This window comes from Mustelus asterias (assembly GCF_964213995.1).
Source record: "Mustelus asterias chromosome 26 unlocalized genomic scaffold, sMusAst1.hap1.1 SUPER_26_unloc_6, whole genome shotgun sequence".
In the NCBI taxonomy this organism is placed as follows: Eukaryota; Metazoa; Chordata; class Chondrichthyes; order Carcharhiniformes; family Triakidae; genus Mustelus; species Mustelus asterias.
The window spans coordinates 1,081,565-1,100,035 of NW_027590113.1; the positions used below are offsets into that span (position 1 = coordinate 1,081,565).

General features: G+C 43.4%; 1 protein-coding gene across 1 annotated transcript in view; it reads left to right on the forward strand.

Annotated features, from left to right (window-relative positions):
* The window catches only part of LOC144482165 (NACHT, LRR and PYD domains-containing protein 3-like), an 89,436-nt gene that overhangs the window by 20,064 nt on the left and 50,901 nt on the right, over positions 1 to 18,471 (forward strand). Inside the window, exons 3-7 of the mRNA XM_078201377.1 lie at positions 5,426 to 5,592; positions 7,748 to 7,919; positions 8,021 to 8,086; positions 9,290 to 11,027; positions 17,520 to 17,606. Coding sequence (XP_078057503.1) covers positions 5,426 to 5,592; positions 7,748 to 7,919; positions 8,021 to 8,086; positions 9,290 to 11,027; positions 17,520 to 17,606 — 2,230 coding nt within the window. The remainder of the gene's footprint in view (positions 1 to 5,425; positions 5,593 to 7,747; positions 7,920 to 8,020; positions 8,087 to 9,289; positions 11,028 to 17,519; positions 17,607 to 18,471) is intronic.

The window sequence follows — 18,471 nt, forward strand, 5'->3', positions numbered from 1 at the left end:
ATATTCTCCAGGAACAAAATGTCAATACCCCTCGCTATATTCTCCTGGAACAAAGTGTCAATACCCCTCACTATATTCTCCAGGAACAAAATGTCAATCCCCCTCGCTATATTCTCCTGGAACAATGTGTCAATCCCCCTCGCTATATTCTCCTGGAACAAAGTGTCAATCCCCCTCGCTATATTCTCCTGGAACAAAGCGTCAATCCCCCTCACTATATTCTCCTATAACAAAGTGTCAATCCCCCTCGCTATATTCTCCTGGAACAAAATGTCAATCCCCCTCACTATATTCTCCTGGAACAAAATGTCAATACCCCTCACTATAATCTCCTGGAACAAAGTGTCAATCCCCCTCGCTATATTCTCCTGTAACAAAGTGTCAATCCCCCTCACTATAATCTCCTGGAACAAAGTGTCAATACCCCTCACTATATTCTCCTGGAACAAAGTGTTCAGCTATTTATTTCTCTGCCTGATGGTGCACATTGCCTGCAGTTCGTCTTCCAGATCAATAATCCTGATCCGGATTTCCTCCAGCTGCTTACACTTTCTGCAGACATGTTAGTCAGGAATCGCCAATCCACCTGTTCCCCAACCCTTCCAGGGATTATTTCCCTCTAGTCCCATACTATTTATGTATTTGTCCAAATGTCCCTTAAAACTCACTATCGTATCTGCTTCGATGACCTCCCCCAGCAGTGAGTTCCAGACACCCACCACCCTCTGTGTAAAAATAACTTTCCTCACACATCTCCTTTAAATCTTGCCCCTCACACCTTAAACCTCTGCCCCCTAATAATTGACTCCTCCACCCTGGGAGACAGCTTCTGACTATCCACTTTGTCCATGCCCCTCATAATCTTGTAGACTTCTATCAGGTCGCCTGTCAACCTCCGTCGTTCCAGTGAGAACAAACCAAGTTTCTCCAAACTCTCTTCGTAACTAATGCCCTCAATACCAGGCAACATCCTTTCTGTACCCTCTCCAAAGACTCCACATCCTTCTGGTAGTGTGACGACCAGAATTGAACACTATGTTCCCAGCGCGGCCTAATTAATGTTCTATAACGCCGCAACATGACTTGCCAATTTTTAAACTCAATGCCCCGGCCGATGAAGGCAAGCATGCCTTTGTCTTCTTGACTACCTTCTCCACTTGCGTTGCCACTTTCAGTGACCTGTGTACCTGTACACCCAGATCCCTCGGCCTACCAATACGCTTAAGGGTTCTGTCATTTATTGTATATTTCCTCTCTGTATTAGACCTTCCAAAAGGCATTACCTCACATATGTCCAGATTAAACTCCATCTGCCATCTCTCCACCCAAGCCTCCAACTGATCTATATCCTGCTGTATCCTCTGATGGTCCTCATTGCTATCCGCAAATCCACCAACCTTTGTGTCGTCCGCAAACTTACTAATCAATCCAGTAACATTTTCCTCCAAATCATTTATATATATTACAAACAGCAAAGGTCCCAGGACTGATCCCTGAGGAACGCCACTTGTCACAGGCCTCCATTCAAAAACACACCCTTCCACTGCTACTCTCTGTCTTCTTTGACTGAGCAAGTTCTGGATCCAGCTTGCCAGTTCACCCCTGATCCCATGCAACTTCACATTCTGCACCAGTCTGCCATGAGGGACCTTGTCCAAGGCCTTTCTGAAGTCCATGTCGACAACATCCACTGCCCTAGCCTCGTCAATCATCTTCACCACTTCCTCGAAAAACTCGATGAAGTTAGTGAGACATGACCTCCCCTTCACAAAACCATGTTGCCTCTCGCTAATACGTCCATCCTCCCCGGGTTACACACTGTCTGATCTCACTGACTCCATCCTCCCCGGGTTACACACTGTCTGATCTCACTGATGAAGTTTCAACAAAAGAATAAAATGTTTATTAAACAAGGAATGAGGAACTTTAATAAACTGCTGCACTCCAACTATACCTTTCAAGGTATATAAAAATTTACAAGGTAACATGATATTTAACGCTTTGATGTTCTCGATAAGTAAACAGTACATGTAAATCAGTGGGCAAACAGTGGGCAGATACACTACTCTCTGGCCAAGTGACAGATGTCTCTCAAGCACCATCTGTGGATTTTCTTTTATCAATCCTTCATTCTCAATGCTGACCACATTGAGGCAACTTTTTAAAAATTCATTCGTGAGACATGGGCGTCGCTGGCTGGCCAGCATTTGTTGTTCATTCCTAGTTGCCCTTACTGAGTGAGTTGCTAAGGCATCTCAGAGGACAATTGAGAGTCAACCACATTGCTGGAGTCACATGTAGGCCAGACCATGTAAGGATGGCAGACTTCCTTCCCCAAAGGACATTAGTGAAGCAGATGGGTTTTCCTGACAATCAACAATGTTTCCATGGGCATCTGTAGATTCTTAATTCCTGATTTTTTTAACTCAAATTTCGCCAGCTGCCATGGCGGGATTCGAACCTGGGTCCCCGGAACATCAACTGAGTTTCTGGTTTAATAGTCTAGCAATAATAAAACTAGGCCATTGCCTCATTTGGACCCTGTTTTCCATATGAGTGATTCCAATCTTTGCTGTTGAAGAGTACGCTTTGGAATCTTCTCCAATTGATGCTTCTATTGAATGTCTTCATCAAGAATACACTGCCAGGATTTCAGCCTCTCTTTATTGAGGCCATCTGCCCTGTATCACCAAATAGATTCAAGCTTCACTTGCCACAGACTCTCTGTGGCACGTAGCCATGTCAACAGAACACAATTGCTTCATAGGCCTCAATAAGTTGTCACCAACTTCTGATTACATGTGGCTTCTTGTAAAATGAATTTAAAATCGGTTTCTTGCAGTTGTCTGTACCTCTTGGGACATTTACTGCTCCTTTCGTTAACAACACTGAACATGACCTTGTTCACATTCCCAATGTTCGGTGGCAGTGTAGTTAGCACTGCTGCATCACAGCGTCAGGAATCGATTCCAGACTTGGGTGTCTGTGTGGATTCTGCACAATCTCCCCTGTGTGCATGAGTTTCCTCCGGATACTCCGGTTCCTCACACACTGCAAAGATTTGCATGTTTGGTACACTGGCCATGCTAAATTTTTCCCTAAGGATATGCAGGGGTGTGGGCGTAGTGGAATGCTCTGTCGGACGGAGGGTGCGGGGGTGGGGGGGGGCGGGGTTGGGGTGCTGCAGACTCAATGGACTGAATGACCTCCTGCACTGTAGGAATTCTATGATTCTTTCTTACTTTGAGAATACAATCTTCCTGGAACTTTCTTTGGTTCTATCCCCTGGTTTCCAAAGAACATTTTTTCTTCATCTTGGGACCAGCCACCCTGCAATTCCTGTTCATGTTTTCCGTGTCCTCGCAGTTTACTTGAAAGCTGCGAACCCGTGAAACATAAATATTAATGTCAAATCTATGCCCATGAGTCGGCAGCACAATCACACTCAGACCTCTCTCTATCCCCAGCCACATTTTGTTCATTTTATTTCAGCCCGAACAGTTCATCCCGCCCGAGACCCAGGTTATAGCCAAAACATAAATGCTGCCTGGCCAATCAGCTTGCCCAGTAAATGTCAAGGCTGATGAGCCATGTAAAATTGCATCAAGTTGGCCCCTTAATGGGTTAAATTGACAGCTTGATTTGTGGCGAGAGTCAGAGGTGTGCCTGCCACTGAAATATTGCATGAGCAATAATGTTGAAATGCGCACCCAATGTATTCTCCCATGATTTCACACACGTTTGAGTCAGGCACGTACCCACCTGCTCAACGTAAGATTCTGGCCAATGTCCATGGGTTAGTGAAGTGAGGATGTGGAGATGCCGGCGTTGGACTGGGGTAAACACAGTAAGAAGTTTAACATCCTGTTTGTGAACAGAATTCCCACTCATCTGAAGAAAGAGCTTAAGGCTCCGAAAGCTTGTGGCTTTTGCTACCAAATAAACCTGTTGGACTTTAACCTGGTGTTGTTAAACTTCTTATTCAACTGAGGTCAGGGGGAAGGGAGGGGACGGCCGCCATGGCCTGAATCTACCATCAACAACTCATTTACCGATAAGGTGATTAGAACACAGTGAAGGATATCAGCTTATGTGACTGGACAATGAGAAATATCCAGATTTGAGACGATAAGCAGCATTAACCATCCAATTGGAATAGAAACTAATGAGTACTAATTTACCACATGACTGTGGCCCTGTAGCACAAAATAAACGATGATATATATCACTATTTGGAAGCTCTGTCACTCAACTGGAGATGATGGTGTCCCCATACTTTCCCCACTTGTCCTGGGTAGTTGGATCTGTTAACTCGGAGGCAGCTAGTTTTCAAATGGATTGAATTAAAATACCCCTCTTGACCTTTTCGGGAAAGCAAAAAAATTCAGGAACATTGAAATTAAACAACCATAGAAACCAGTGAATCCCCAGAGTGCAGAAGGAGGCCATTCATCCCATCGAGTCTGCACCGACTCTCCGAAAGACCATCCTTCCCAGGCCCACACCACCACCCTATGCTAATAACCTTGCACGTTTATCATGGCTAATCCACCTAACCTACACATATTTGGACACCATGGGGTAATTTTATCATGTCCAATCCATGTAACCTGCACAGATTTCAGACTGTGGGAGGAAACCGGAGCACCCGGAGGAAATACACACACACAAGGAGAACATGCAAACGCCACACGGACAGTTGCTTGAGGCCCGAATTGAACCTGGGTCCCTGGCGCTATGAGGCAGCAGTGCTCAGACAAAAAATTCCCAGTGTTACATCAAAATAGAAATCTGTCTGAAGCCAATAAACTGAAGCTGGGTTGTGTGACAAATTGTACATTTTTAATGAATTGATTATACAGATTAATGGAAAGTAGCACGTGTGTTGTATCTGCCTTTCCACACATTGATTCTGGTTCTGCCATTCTCCTCTCTTCCCCTCTATGGAAGTGACCCAGCAGCGAGGACCTGCATGGAGAGTGGCAGAGAGATGTGAGAAAAAGTTTGAATGAAGTGGGGAAATGGTAAGGATGGTGCGGGAACTGCAAAGGCGAGTGGGGAAGCGGCTGTCAGGAAGCCACTTGGAAATTCTAACGAAACTCTTAGTTTTTCATATGTTTACCAATTACCGGTTCTTAATGCAGCATTGAGCTGGGACCGTGCCTGCATTGGGATTCTCCAGGTTAACTTGGAATTAAAGTGTTTGAAACAGGATCTCCCAGGGATGTCACTCACTATGATGTCACAGGCTCTGATACCACATCTGAGCATGTGCAGGACATGTTCCCCCAGGTGCTGTAGCAATGCAAATAAACACAGCTTTAATAACCTGGTTCACAGGAGGATTCGGTTGTTCGGAATGAGAGGCAATGTGGCCGTCTGGGTAGAAAATTGATAATGTGTTGGTATTTCTTTGGTTTCACAGATCCAGACTCTACACTCACTGAGTTCTTCACAAATTGCGACGATTACCTGTTGTTCCAATTCACTAAATTTTACCGGGATAGACTGGAACAGGCGATTGAAGAAGGGGTGGAAGGTTTGGCTCTCATGTTAATCGGCGAGGACCATTTCAGTGGACAAGAATATCAGGTAAGATGTAGATTGAATTCCATCTCTTCACACGTCACAGAACCTACAGAATAGAAACAAAGAAATAATGTGGAATAAATACCTCAGTCTGTCTACTACATCTTCCTACATGTTGTCGTTTGCATGATGTACTGAAAATTGAATAATCATGCCAATCGGTAGGTCTACAGCAGTCCCATGTTTGGAATGAGACAAACCCCAGTGTTTTAGAACTTTTGGAGCCATAAAAAGGCCAGAATTATTTTGTAAGTGGCAAGATCCCACTGACAGGAACCTTGCTTCAGCAGGTGGTGGGGATCCAGGAAGCTGCTGTCCTTATTAAAAGTGGCAGCTTCTACCCAAACCTGTCAGCCCAGTCAGAGAGCCGGTACCTCAGCAGCAACGCCATAAGCTGCATCTGGAGGGTTAGTGCAGATCAATGGCCATGAGCCCTGAAATTCAGACAAGTTAGGTCTGGGGGCCAGAGAGAGACCAGACCCCAGAAAGACCGGGTTTCTTTGAGGGCAGGCAGCACCGATGCCTTGGCATATCTATTGCCCCAGAGGATAGGCCCATCTGTGCACCAAATAGTGTCCAAAAAGAGGCCTTCCCCGAGAATCGATTTTGAGACCACCATCTGGAATGCCATCAAATGTCTTCCTCTGCCATTTTGCCACCATTCCAAGGTTGATCCTGCGTTTACTTTCCCCTCCAGCAATCACTTATTCTAACCCGAACCTTATGCTTACTATCTGTTAGTTAATATCCCATCCAGTTGGACCAGTCCTGCTTCTTGCTCTCCTTTGCTATTAATTAATTATCCAATATATCAACAAAATAAAATTAACTTCTACATCACAACAACATATTTTAACCACTTTACACGAAAAAAAATATCCAGTCTGACCCATAAAACTGTAAATGTGTGACCTCTGACTGAATGTTGGAAACAATGCGTGAACATGTACTTCAGCGTAAGGCCACAATCGATTTGCCATTAATCTTCACAACTCTAGTCTAATTCTCAAATCTCTGTTATAACATCAATCCATTCATCTTCAGTAACATCTGGATATATTCTCAGGACAGTTTTCTAATTGCTTTTATTTTCCTATAATGGAGGGACCGAAATAATCCGTAACTGAGTGAAACTCTGACCATGTGCTCTGGGTTTGGATGGCACTGCTCCCCAGGGAAACATCAACATCTTGAGCACATCTACTGTGTAGCTTTTTTCTTTAAACTGCTGAAGAACACCCTAAAGCCAGAGGGCATTGTGTGATAAAGTTACTGGAATATTATGGATCACATCTATAAGGACTGTTGTCACCAACAGTCTGAGTTTATTTAAGCAAAGCTCTTTAGGAGATGTTTAACAATTCTATTAAGTGTATTCTTTCCCTTATTTGAATCATTTTTTAACCTTAATGCAGCAACATCCCAATTGGCCTGAGCTTTTTCAGAAAACCTTCGCAGAATAGAAAAATTAAAGAAAACATTTTGACAGCTGTTTAAAACTTCCCTTTGCGGTTTGTGCAGCCTTCCATGTGCACTACCTCATTCAGACCGCCACTCACGGCTGAGACTTCAGATGTCTTACTGTCCCTTCTGCCTCTCGACTTTCCTCACCTCCTGAAGACATTTCTGTACACCCTGCTTTGTATTGGGTTCATGGTCCGATTTCTCCTCTTTTTGTATGTTGTAAACTCTGAATGTAAACTGGTGATGAATGTTAGAACTTTGTGAACATGGTTAGTGACATTTCACACTCACTGTAAACATGCAAAATAATGGTTTCAGATATTTCAGTTAATGATGTGAAAATGATTGAATTGTTATCTTTGGTCGATTCTCCTGACGGAGAAATCAACAATGTTTCGATTCATCTGTGGGAACTTCTGAGACAGCTGCAGCACGGGATTACTTGTGTGCCAAACTGAGAGCGGTATTCCATCTATTAAATTTAGTTTATTCTCATTCATTTGAAGGAATGATGGAATCAAGATATGTGAGGAATATACATCAATTTTCAGAATGACATTTCACCTAAAGAAGTCGCGGCTTCCTGTCCTCAAAACAACTGGGAAATCCCATCCCTGAGCATGTCCTTTCCTTCTCTTTCCCAGTGTTTATCTTTCTCACCTCTCATCAATATCTTCATTATTATTCTTTACAGAAAGTCAGTGAGCTCGTGGAGAAGGGAAACAGGGCGGGAAGTTCCAAACTTCTCCTCAATCTGGTTATGGAGAAAGGATCTCGGGCTCGAAGGATGATGTGGGAATCCTTTGTGAAAATGCACCAGAGCTTACGGAAATTGGGCACAATACTGAGAGAAATACAGGAACTTGGTATGGTAAAATCACACTGAATTCAGTTTCAGACCCAAACACTGCAAACTTTACTACAATATTACACAGACCTGATTTCATAAGTTAATTCTTTTCAACAGGTTCTGATCCAATTAATTATATGAAAGTTGGACAAGAATTATCAGAAATACCCAGCCACCTGAAAGGTAAGGGAGGAAATGGGGATTTCAGACAATTCATTTGACTTGTGAGAAGCTGGGTATTTGAAAATGCATCTTTGCCTCGAGGTTATCAGAATTAGAGATACAGAAATTCATAGGGTCGAGAAGAAATTGTTTGGAAATCATCAATTCTTGTCAATTCAGCATCGATGCAAGATTCAATCCTTGTGACTTCTGACATTTATTGTAATTATAGGGATATTGCTTCACTTCCTTAAATTCACAAAACCGCGTACATGCTTGGCGGGACCCTGATAGAGTTTTAAACCCTGTACTCACCTGGCAGGATCCTGATTCACTGAGAAACGCTGTACTCACCTGGCAGGATCCTGATTCACTAAGAAACCCTGTACTCACCTGGCAGGATCCTGATTCACTGAGAAACCCTGTACACACCTGGCAGGATCCTGATTCACTGAGAAACCCTGGACACACCTGGAAGGATCCTGATGCATTTAAACCCCTGCACACACCGGGCCAGAGCCTGATACACTGAAATGCTGTACACACCAGGCAGGATCGCGATACGTTGTACACACTTGGCAGGATCTGCACATGCTGTATGCACTTGGCAGGGTCCTGAAGCACTCTGCCCACCCGGCTGGGTCCTGAGGCGCTGTGCCCACCCGGCTGTGTCCTGAGGTGCTGTGCCCACCTGTCTGGGTCCTGAGGCGCCGCACCCCCTGGCGGGGTGCCGAGATGGAGGTGCATTTCCATACGGTCGCAAGTGGCATACAGTTTTCTCCCTCCGAGAGTAAACAGCACCACAGGTAAAAATAGTAAAAATCTGCTATGCTAGCATTTAGCCGCTGAGCAATCTGTGCCCCAACTCCTAACAATATCCAGAACTCTGCTGCAGAAACATCACTGAAGGATTCAAACGTTGAACGACTCGAATCTCCATTGTTGTGCAATCAGGATCACGTGGGGGTTTGTACTGTCGACAATACACGGCAGCTTGGATAGTATTCACCATTAGAGAGAAAATATTACCTGCATAGAAATCTGCATTCAGTAAATATAGAATCAAGTGAGGATATGAAAATTTTCCTGGCTTTTGTTCACTTTCAAATGAGATTTCCATTAACTTTTCAATCAATTAAATCTGTTTTCAGCAAAGTGGTCTTGAGAAGTTACTTATTAACGCCAAGAACAATAATAAACATTTTTTCTCTGTTCTGATTGAAGATGTTCAACAGAAACACAAGGAGACACTCCGGGTACAAACTGAAACACTGAGAGTGAACACTATCCTCATAAAGGAGAAGGTTAAGATTTTCCAGCTGGTTGATCGATACGCTGAGCTAACGGTTATTTCTACTGTTCGAGATCGGACACTTGTCGAACATGAACTGCTGGCAAGGGGCCGAGACCATGAAGAATGGAGAGAGAAACATCTCCGGAGAGAACTGGAAAAAATCCGAACTGATCAATTGTTCCAGAGCAGCTTTTCCCAGAGAAAATCCAAATCTGGGAATTCAGCAGCAGTGAGCGGAGTGCCAGGAATTGGAAAAACAACAATGGTACAAAAGATTGTTTATGACTGGGCCACTGGGAAAATATACCTACACTTTCAATTTGTTTTCAGTTTTAAATTCCGGGATTTGAACACTATTAACTGTAGAATAAACCTGAGGAATCTGATATTGGATCAGTATCCCTACTTTGGGAATATTCTGGGAGAGCTCTGGAAGAACCCAGAGGCATTGCTGTTTATATTCGATGGTTTGGATGAATTCAAGGACAGTATTGATTTTGCTGACAATCGGAGAAATACAGAACCTCAGTACATGTGCACAGATCCCGAATGCTGGTGTGAAGTGTCTGACATTGTGTACAGTTTAATACAGCACAAGCTGCTCCCAGGATGTTCAGTGCTAGTGACCAGCCGCCCCACTGCATTACATTTATTGGAAAAGGCTGAGATCAGTGTCTGGGCTGAAATCCTGGGATTTGTTGGTGATGAACGGAAGGAATATTTCAACAAGTTTTTTGAAGATCAGACGGTGGCAGCAGCTGTTTTCAAACACGTGGAGGAGAACGAGATCCTGTACACCATGTGTTACAACCCTTCCTACTGCTGGATCCTCGGTCTGTCACTGGGTCCCTTCTTTACACAAAGAGCCAGCAAACAGCAGCAAGTTCCCAAGACCATCACCCAACTATATTCCTACTATATTTACAACATTCTGAAAAACCATGGCCGAGAGATTGAAAACCCCCGTGATGTGTTACTGAAGCTTGGTGAGATGGCCTTCACAGGAGTCTCCGAGAAGAAGATTGTGTTTAGAAATGGAGATTTGATTGAGTACAATCTGCAACCTTCCCAGTTCCTGTCTGGGTTCCTAATGGAACTTTTGGAGAAAGATGATTCTGCCCAGAGTGTGGTTTACACATTCCCACACCTCACCATCCAAGAGTTTGTAGCTGCACTCACACAATTCCTGACTCCAGATCCCGGGGAGATCGGGAAACTCCTCAGTGAAGCCCACAGCAAAGAGGATGGGCGATTTGAGTTATTTCTTCGTTTTGTTGCTGGTCTCTCCTCCCCACAGTCAGCTCGACCCCTGGAGGAATTTCTGGGTCAATTTCTTCATCAGGCTACCTGCCGAGTGATTGACTGGGTGAAGGAGAAGGTTGAAGGGCAGATTGGAGACACACAGACTGAAACTGGGGCGAGGAAGCTCCTGAACACATTCCACTATCTGTTTGAGTCTCAGAATAAAGCACTGGCTCGGAACACAGTGGGATCTGAGGAAACACTTTCATTTAGCGGATTGCGACTGACCCCGATTGACTGTGTGGTCCTGTCTCATGTCATTGGACTCTGTGATACAATAAAACACCTCGATCTACGGCAATGCTACATTCAGTATGAAGGAATCCGGCGGCTGGGACCCGTTCTGCACAAATGTCAGGAGTTGAGGTAATTGTTTGGTTTCATAGCGGATATTTTCATTGTTGAGAAGCCATTTCCTTTGTTCCAATAAAACAGAGGCATGTTCATTCGAGGACGTCAAGAGGGAAACAATGTCCAATGGTCACAAAGTGTGGGAGAATGGCACAAAGTAATAATGCTCATTTCAGAGCAGATGCAGATATGATGGGCCGATTGGCCGCCTTCTGAACCTGTAATAAATCTATATTCTCTGATAAAACTACGTCATTTCAAGAAGGCAGATTCTCGTGGGCAAATAGGTAAAATGTTGGCAAAACCACATTTCTTGAATGAATAAAAACATTATTGGGATGAATTTTAAATAATTATTGCTGTAAAGACCTCCCTCCAAAATCTGAAAAAGGATCATTCCCTCTCCCAACAGAAACCATCTCATTATGTACAAAGCTATACAGAAATTAGTTTCACTTGCTCGGTCTGTGGTTAATTATGATCAGGATTATTTTACTGCGCTCTACCTGTGTTATGTATTACAGTCGGTGTGTGTTATATTGGGACAATGTCCCTTTATAAGTCACGTGATCACTGGTGACATCATCAGTTCGGGTTGCTTTCTGAATGCCTGCATTGCGCTGCCTCTACTGGCAGCCTCTGTGAACTCGGTCTTGCTTCTTGGATTAACTGGTTGTAACTGAAACTCAGAGCTTCTATCATTCATTGTGGGCCTCTGAGTAGAAGCAACCATTCTTTTAAACCTCCATAACTCTTACAACGTCGTAAACCTTAAATTAAAATGCAGGGACAGTTTAAATTGAAACCAAAAACCCGCAAGCAGGCAGCTTTGTTTAACATGAAGTGAAATTAAAGTTTTGGCCCTTTCTGAGCTCACAAGCACAGAAACACAAATTAAACTTAAACTCATGAATTACTGTGTAATGCCCACAAACATAAATTATTTCATAACAGTAAAGCTCAAGATGCTGTACTCTTTATTAATTGCTACCTACACTTGCTCTGTCAACGGCAATGATCGATGCACATATGTGTTCAGTCCCTCTGCTCCTGCAATCCGTTAACAATTCTACCGATTATTTTATATTGCTTCCTCATGTGCACGTTTCCTGAAAGTATCACCTCACACGTCTCTGCATTGAACTTAATCTGCCACCTATCTGTACACTCCACCATGGTCTGTTTTTCAATCCCAAGCTCTCCTCCTCACAGTTTCCGATGCCTCAGACTTTTCTGTGATCAACAAACTTTGAAATTTTTCTCTACACTGCAAATACCTAGATCATTCATATATATCAGGGAAAAGCAAGGATCCCAATACTGACCGCGAGGGTTCTCCACGACCGACATCCTCCAGCCTTAAAAATACCCATTATTCATTGCTCATCCAATTTTGTATCCACGTTGCTACTTTCCCATTTATTTTATGAGCTTATGCCACAAGTCTGTTGTGTCACTGCATCAGATGATTTTTGAATATCCATGTATACCACATCAACAGCAGAACCATCATTGACCATTTCTGTTGCTTCCTCCAATTCACAGCAATATAAAGCCAGTCGAAAACGGCAATTTTTTTTACCAACCAATGAATTTAGTTTCCACTGCGTCAGTATTAGCTTCAGCATTTCCCTTTTGAACTCAGCGTGGGCCGGCTCAGAGTAGCTGAATGATCAACTGACCCTCCGACCCTCAGCTAAGTTTAACACTACTGCTCCAGGCTGGAGCCGTAGACTTGACTAAATTGGATTGACCCAGTCTTTTCGGTTGTGGTTACTGCCTCCTGGCCCTCTCTTCATCCACTCTGACAAACTGAGATAGCTGGGAATTAAACCTGTATCAACTGCTTGGAAAGCAACTATGCTCACAATTATATCACCGTCATTGCATTTAGGGACTCCTGTGGTGTAGGTGCACCCACAGTGCTGTGAAAAAGAGAATTCCAGGACATTTGACCCAGTCACTGTGAAGGAACGGCGATATATTTCCAAGTCAGGATGATGTGTATCTTTGAAGGGAACTTCCAGGTGGAGATGTTTCCATTTATCTGCTTGTCCTTCTTGGGATAGAAATCACAAGCTTGGAAGGTGCTGTGTAACGAGCCATGGTGAGTTGTTGCACTGCATCTTGTAGATGGTACACACTGCTAGCTCTGTACCTCTGTGTTGGATGGAATGAATGTTGAAGGTGGTGGGTGGAGAACTAGTCAACAAGCAGAGTTATCCTGGATGGTGGTGACCTTCCTGAATCTTGAGCTGCACTCATGCGGACAAGTGGATGGTATTCAATCAAATTCCTGACATGTGTCTTGTGGATGGTGGAAATGTATTTGGAAGTCAGGAGGTGAGTTATTCTGTGCAGAAATCCTGGCCTTTAACCTTCTCTTCGAACCATAGAACCATAGAAAATTACAGCTCAGAAACAGGCCTTTTGGTCCTTGTTGTCTGTGCCGAACCATTTTTTGCTTGGTCCCACTGACCTGCACTTGGACCATATCCCTCCACATCCCTCTCATCCATGAACCCGTCCAAGTTTTTCTTAAATGTTAAAAATGACCGCGCATTTACCACTTTATCCGGCAGCTCATTCCACACTCCCACCACTCTCTGCGTGAAGAAGCCCCCCCGCCCCCCGTCCCCCTAATATTATCTTTAAACTTTTCTCCTTTCACCCTTAACCCATGCCCTCTGGTTCTTTTCTCCCCTGGCCTCAGCGGAAAAAGCCTGCTTGCATTCACTGTATCTATACCCATCAAAATCTTATACACCTCTATCAAATCTCACCTCAATCTTCTACGCTCCAGGGAATAAAGTCCCAACCTATTCAATCTCTCTCTGTAACTCAGCTACTCAAGTCCCGGCAACATCCTTGTGAACCTTCTCTGCACTCTTTCAACCTTATTTACAGCCTTCCTGTAACTAGGTGACCAAAACTGTACACACTACTCCAAATTCGGCCTCACCAATGCCTTATACAACCTTAACATAACACTCCAACTTTTATACTCGATACTCCGATTTATAAAGGCCAATGTACCAAAGGCACCTTTCTACGACCCTATCCACCTGTGACGTCACTTTTAGGGAATTCTGTACCTGTATTCCCAGATCCCTCTGTTCAACTGCACTCTTCAAAGTCCTACCATTTACCCGGTACATTCTACTTTGGTTTGTCCTTCCAATGTGCAATATCTCACACTTGTCTGCGTTAAATTCCATTTGCCATTTTTCAGCCCATTTTTCTAGTTAGTCCAAATCCCTCTGCAAACTTTGAAAACCTTCCTCACTGTCCACTACACCTCCAATCTTTGTATCATCAGCAAACTTGTTGATCCAATTTACCACATTATCATCCAGATCATTGATATAGATGACAAACAACAATGGACCCAACACCGATCCCTGCGGCACACCACTAGTCACAGGCCTCCACTCAGAGAAGCAATCCTCCACAACCACTCTCTGGCTTCTTCCATTGAGCCAGTGTCTTATCCACTTTACTACCTCCCCATGTATACCTAGCGACTGAACATTCCTAACTAACTTCCCATGAGGGGCCTTGTCAAAGGCCTTGCTGAAATCCAGGTAGACAACATGCACCTCCTTCCCTTTATCCACTTTCCTGGTAACCTCCTCGAAAAACTCTAATAGATTGGTCAAACATGACGTACCACACACAAAGCCATGTTGACTCTCCCTATTAAGTCCCTGTCTATCCAAATATTTGTAGATCCTATCCCTTATCACACCTTCCAATAACTTGCCCACCACCGACGTCAAACCTACTGGCCTATAATTTCCCGGATTTCTTTTGGAACCTTTTTTTAAACAACAGAACAACATGAGCCACCCTCCAATCATCCGGCACCTCCCCCGTGAATATTGACATTTTAAATATGTCTGCCAGGGCCCCTGCAAGTTCTTATAGCCACAGAATTGATATGGCTAACCTGTTTCTGATCAATGGTAACACCCAAGATGTTGATGGGTTGGGGATTCATGGGATGATAGTCCCATTGAATGGAATGGGAAATGACTGTATTTTTTCGTGGTGGAGATGGTCATCGCCTGGCACTTCTCAGCCCTTCCCTTTATATTGGTCAAGCCTTGCTAAATATGGACACGTCCTGCATCACTATCTTGCGGAGTCGAGAATGGTGCTGAACGTTGTGCAGACTTCAGCAAACATCTCCACTTCTGACCTGATGATGGAGGAAGTGTAATTGATGAAGCAGCTGAAGATGGTTGGGCCGAGGGCACTCCCCTGAGAAATTCCTGCTGTGATTTCCTGGAGATGAGATGACCCTCTGTTCACCCACTCCGACAAACTGAGATAGCTGGGAATTAAACACACATCAACTGCGTGGAAAGCAACGATGCTCACTATTATATCATCATTGCATTTAGGGACTCCTGTGGTGTAGGTGCACCCACAGTGCTGTGAGAAAGAGAGTTCCAGGATTTTGACCCAGTCACTGTGAAGGAACAGTGATATATTTCCAAGTTAGGACGGTATGTATCTTGGAAGGGAACATCCAGGTGGTGATGTTTCTGTTCATCTGTTGCCCTTGTCCTTCCAGGGATATAAATAACCAGTTTGGAAGGTGCTGTGTAACGAGCCATGGTGAGTTGTTGCACTGCATCTTGTAGATGGTCCAACAACCACAACTATCTTCCATTGTGCTGGTGTTACTCCAACCAGCAGAGAGGTTTTTCTCTCATTTCCATTGACTTCAGTTTTTCTCTGGCTCCTTTCTGCTACATGTGGTCATATTCTGCCTTGAGTTCAAGGGCAGACACTCTCATCTCACATCCTGAGTTCATCTCTGTTGTCCGTGTTTGCATCAAGGCTGTAATGAGGTAGGGGGCTGAGTGACCCTGAGTAAGCACAAACTCAGAGTCAGCGAGCAGATCATTGCTAATTCAATGCCACTTGCTAGTTTCGTTAGCCTTACATTACTGTGCTGATGATCGAGAGTAGACTGATGGGGTGGTAAATGGACAGATTGGATTTGTTCTCTCCTTTTTGCTTCCAGTCATATCTCGGCAATTCCCCACTATTTTGGGTAAACATCAGTGCTGTAGCTCTACTGGAACTGCTTGGCAAGGAACAGAGCAACTTCTGGAGCAGTAATCTTCAGTACAGTTACTGGAATATTGTCAAGACCTATGGTCTTTGCAGTATCTAATGCCTTTAGCTATTCCTTGACATCATGTGGAGTGAATCGAATTAGCTCATGATATATCTGTGACGTTGGGGACCTCTGGATGGTTCAGCCACTGAAGTTAGTTACTAATATTTGAGCCATATCGTTTGCACTGATGTGCTAGTCTCCTGCATCATGAGGATGGGATATTTGTGGAGCCTTCTCCTTCTGTTGTTTCATCATCCACTACCATTCACAGCTAAATGTGGCAGGGCTGCAGAGCTTACATCTGAGCCGAGGAAACCAGAATTTCTTGAATGAGGAAACCTGCTGCTGGAAAATCTTCAGTCAAACTGTCAGTGATATGAAACTGGATTTTCTGATAATCCTTTTCCTATGTGAGGATCTACCGGGAAGAGGGAACTCCCGGTAATTCCCGGAGATAGAACACTAGCCATACCTGCAGAAAATGTAGAGCCTGTTTACTGTGGAATGTAGCGGGAGACACTCCTCCCCTATAAACTATTCAAACAGAAATATTTCAACTTTCTAATGGGAGAATAATCTTTCCTTGTTGTATCAAATCTAGGGAATGAATCTTAAAGCAACAGTTAGCACAGTTTCACACTTTAACTCACCCTGAGATGCTATACAGTTGATACAAAGTCAATAGTTAAGAAGCACAGGGAATCCCGAGGGATCCACTCTCACAGCTTTATCATTTAACTCTCAGTAAAATGTACAATTCTCAGAAAATCCTGGATTTATGTAACAGCAGAAATGATTTGAATTTCCGGAAACTTAGCAGGGTCAGTGAGATTCAGGAGGGTAATTCTGATGATCAGGAAATGAGACCAGAATGTGGGACATGTTTAAAAATTACTTGCTTGTTCACAGGATGTGGGCATCACCTCCTCTAGGGACCATTAGCAGCAGGAAATAAATGCTGGTCGTGCCAGCGACACCCATATCCCAAGAACAATTAAACAAAATATACATTTTGAGAGGTGTAAAAGTGATTTCCCCCAGTAGGCAAACCAGTGAGAGTGAATTGTTCATCATTTTCCAATGCTGACGATTGCCTTTTCCATTCAACAGAAAGGGTTTGATATCTGATTTAATATTGTCACATCTATTAATGCCAAAGTATACCGTACATCGGGAAGGAAAGGAAAGAGTCCAGAATGTAGTGTTACAGTCACAGCTAGGGTGTAGAGAAAGATCAACGTGGGTGAGGTATAGTGTCATAACTTGAATCAGTTCACCACTGGTGCTAAGTTTCTGACACAAAAATAGATCCAGCTATTTTTTCTGCTGAACATTAATCTGAATTTAATGTGTTTCTCACTTTCTCCATTTAGTCTGGGTCACAATGCAGTGGGAGATTCAGGAGCGAAACTATTGTCTGCAGCTCTGAGGAATCCAGAATGTAAAATACAGAAACTGGAGTAAGTATCAAACTGTGTGAGATTGTGTTAATAATCAGTGGATGCCTGACACTGTAAATTATTATGTGTCAGTAATAGTGTCATTAATAACCATTCCACATCATTCCTGTCAGTATTTGTGTTCAACACCACGGATTCACTCTGATTCCTGAAATCCTTCTCTCTCTGATCTCCAGTTTGGAGAGTAACAGCCTCAGATATCCTCACCTCTGCTCTCAGTACAAACTAGTCAGTGAGGTGTCTGAACCTGAGTTACAATAAACTGCGAGATTCAGGAGTGAAAGATTTAACTAATCATTTATAATTATTCTCAAAACCATTCATGAGAATAAAAATGATGGCAAAACAATTCAATGTTTATAGAATTGCCAGATATGGCTGGTCGCATGTTCAAGTTAGTTTAATTTGTCATTCAGATTATAGATGTTTATGTTTGTCGGCTTCTCAATTTGATTAAACAGAGAAAACTGCTGTATATTGGTAAGGCAGATGACAAACTACATTGAATTCTGATCAGTTTTATGCCGAGGGATCCACTCTCAAATTTATGTCAAACGGAGCTTAAGGAGCATCTGAAAAGAGAATGCAGAGATCGAGGTGGGGAGGGTTATGAAGAGAATTCCAGTCCTTACAACCCAGCAGTTCAAGGCAGAGCTCAGGTGGCAATGGCAATAATCACAGTGCAGAATAGTCTGAATGATGTCCCTATTAATAATGGACATCGTTTTTAAGAACACAAATAATGACACAAAATATACCATTGCTATCAGTATTCGTGTTATTAAAAACATTATCCGCTCTGAGTGGACACATAATAAGCTTGGGTGCAAAGTTGGAGACTCAGGGACAGGACTGGATACTCCAG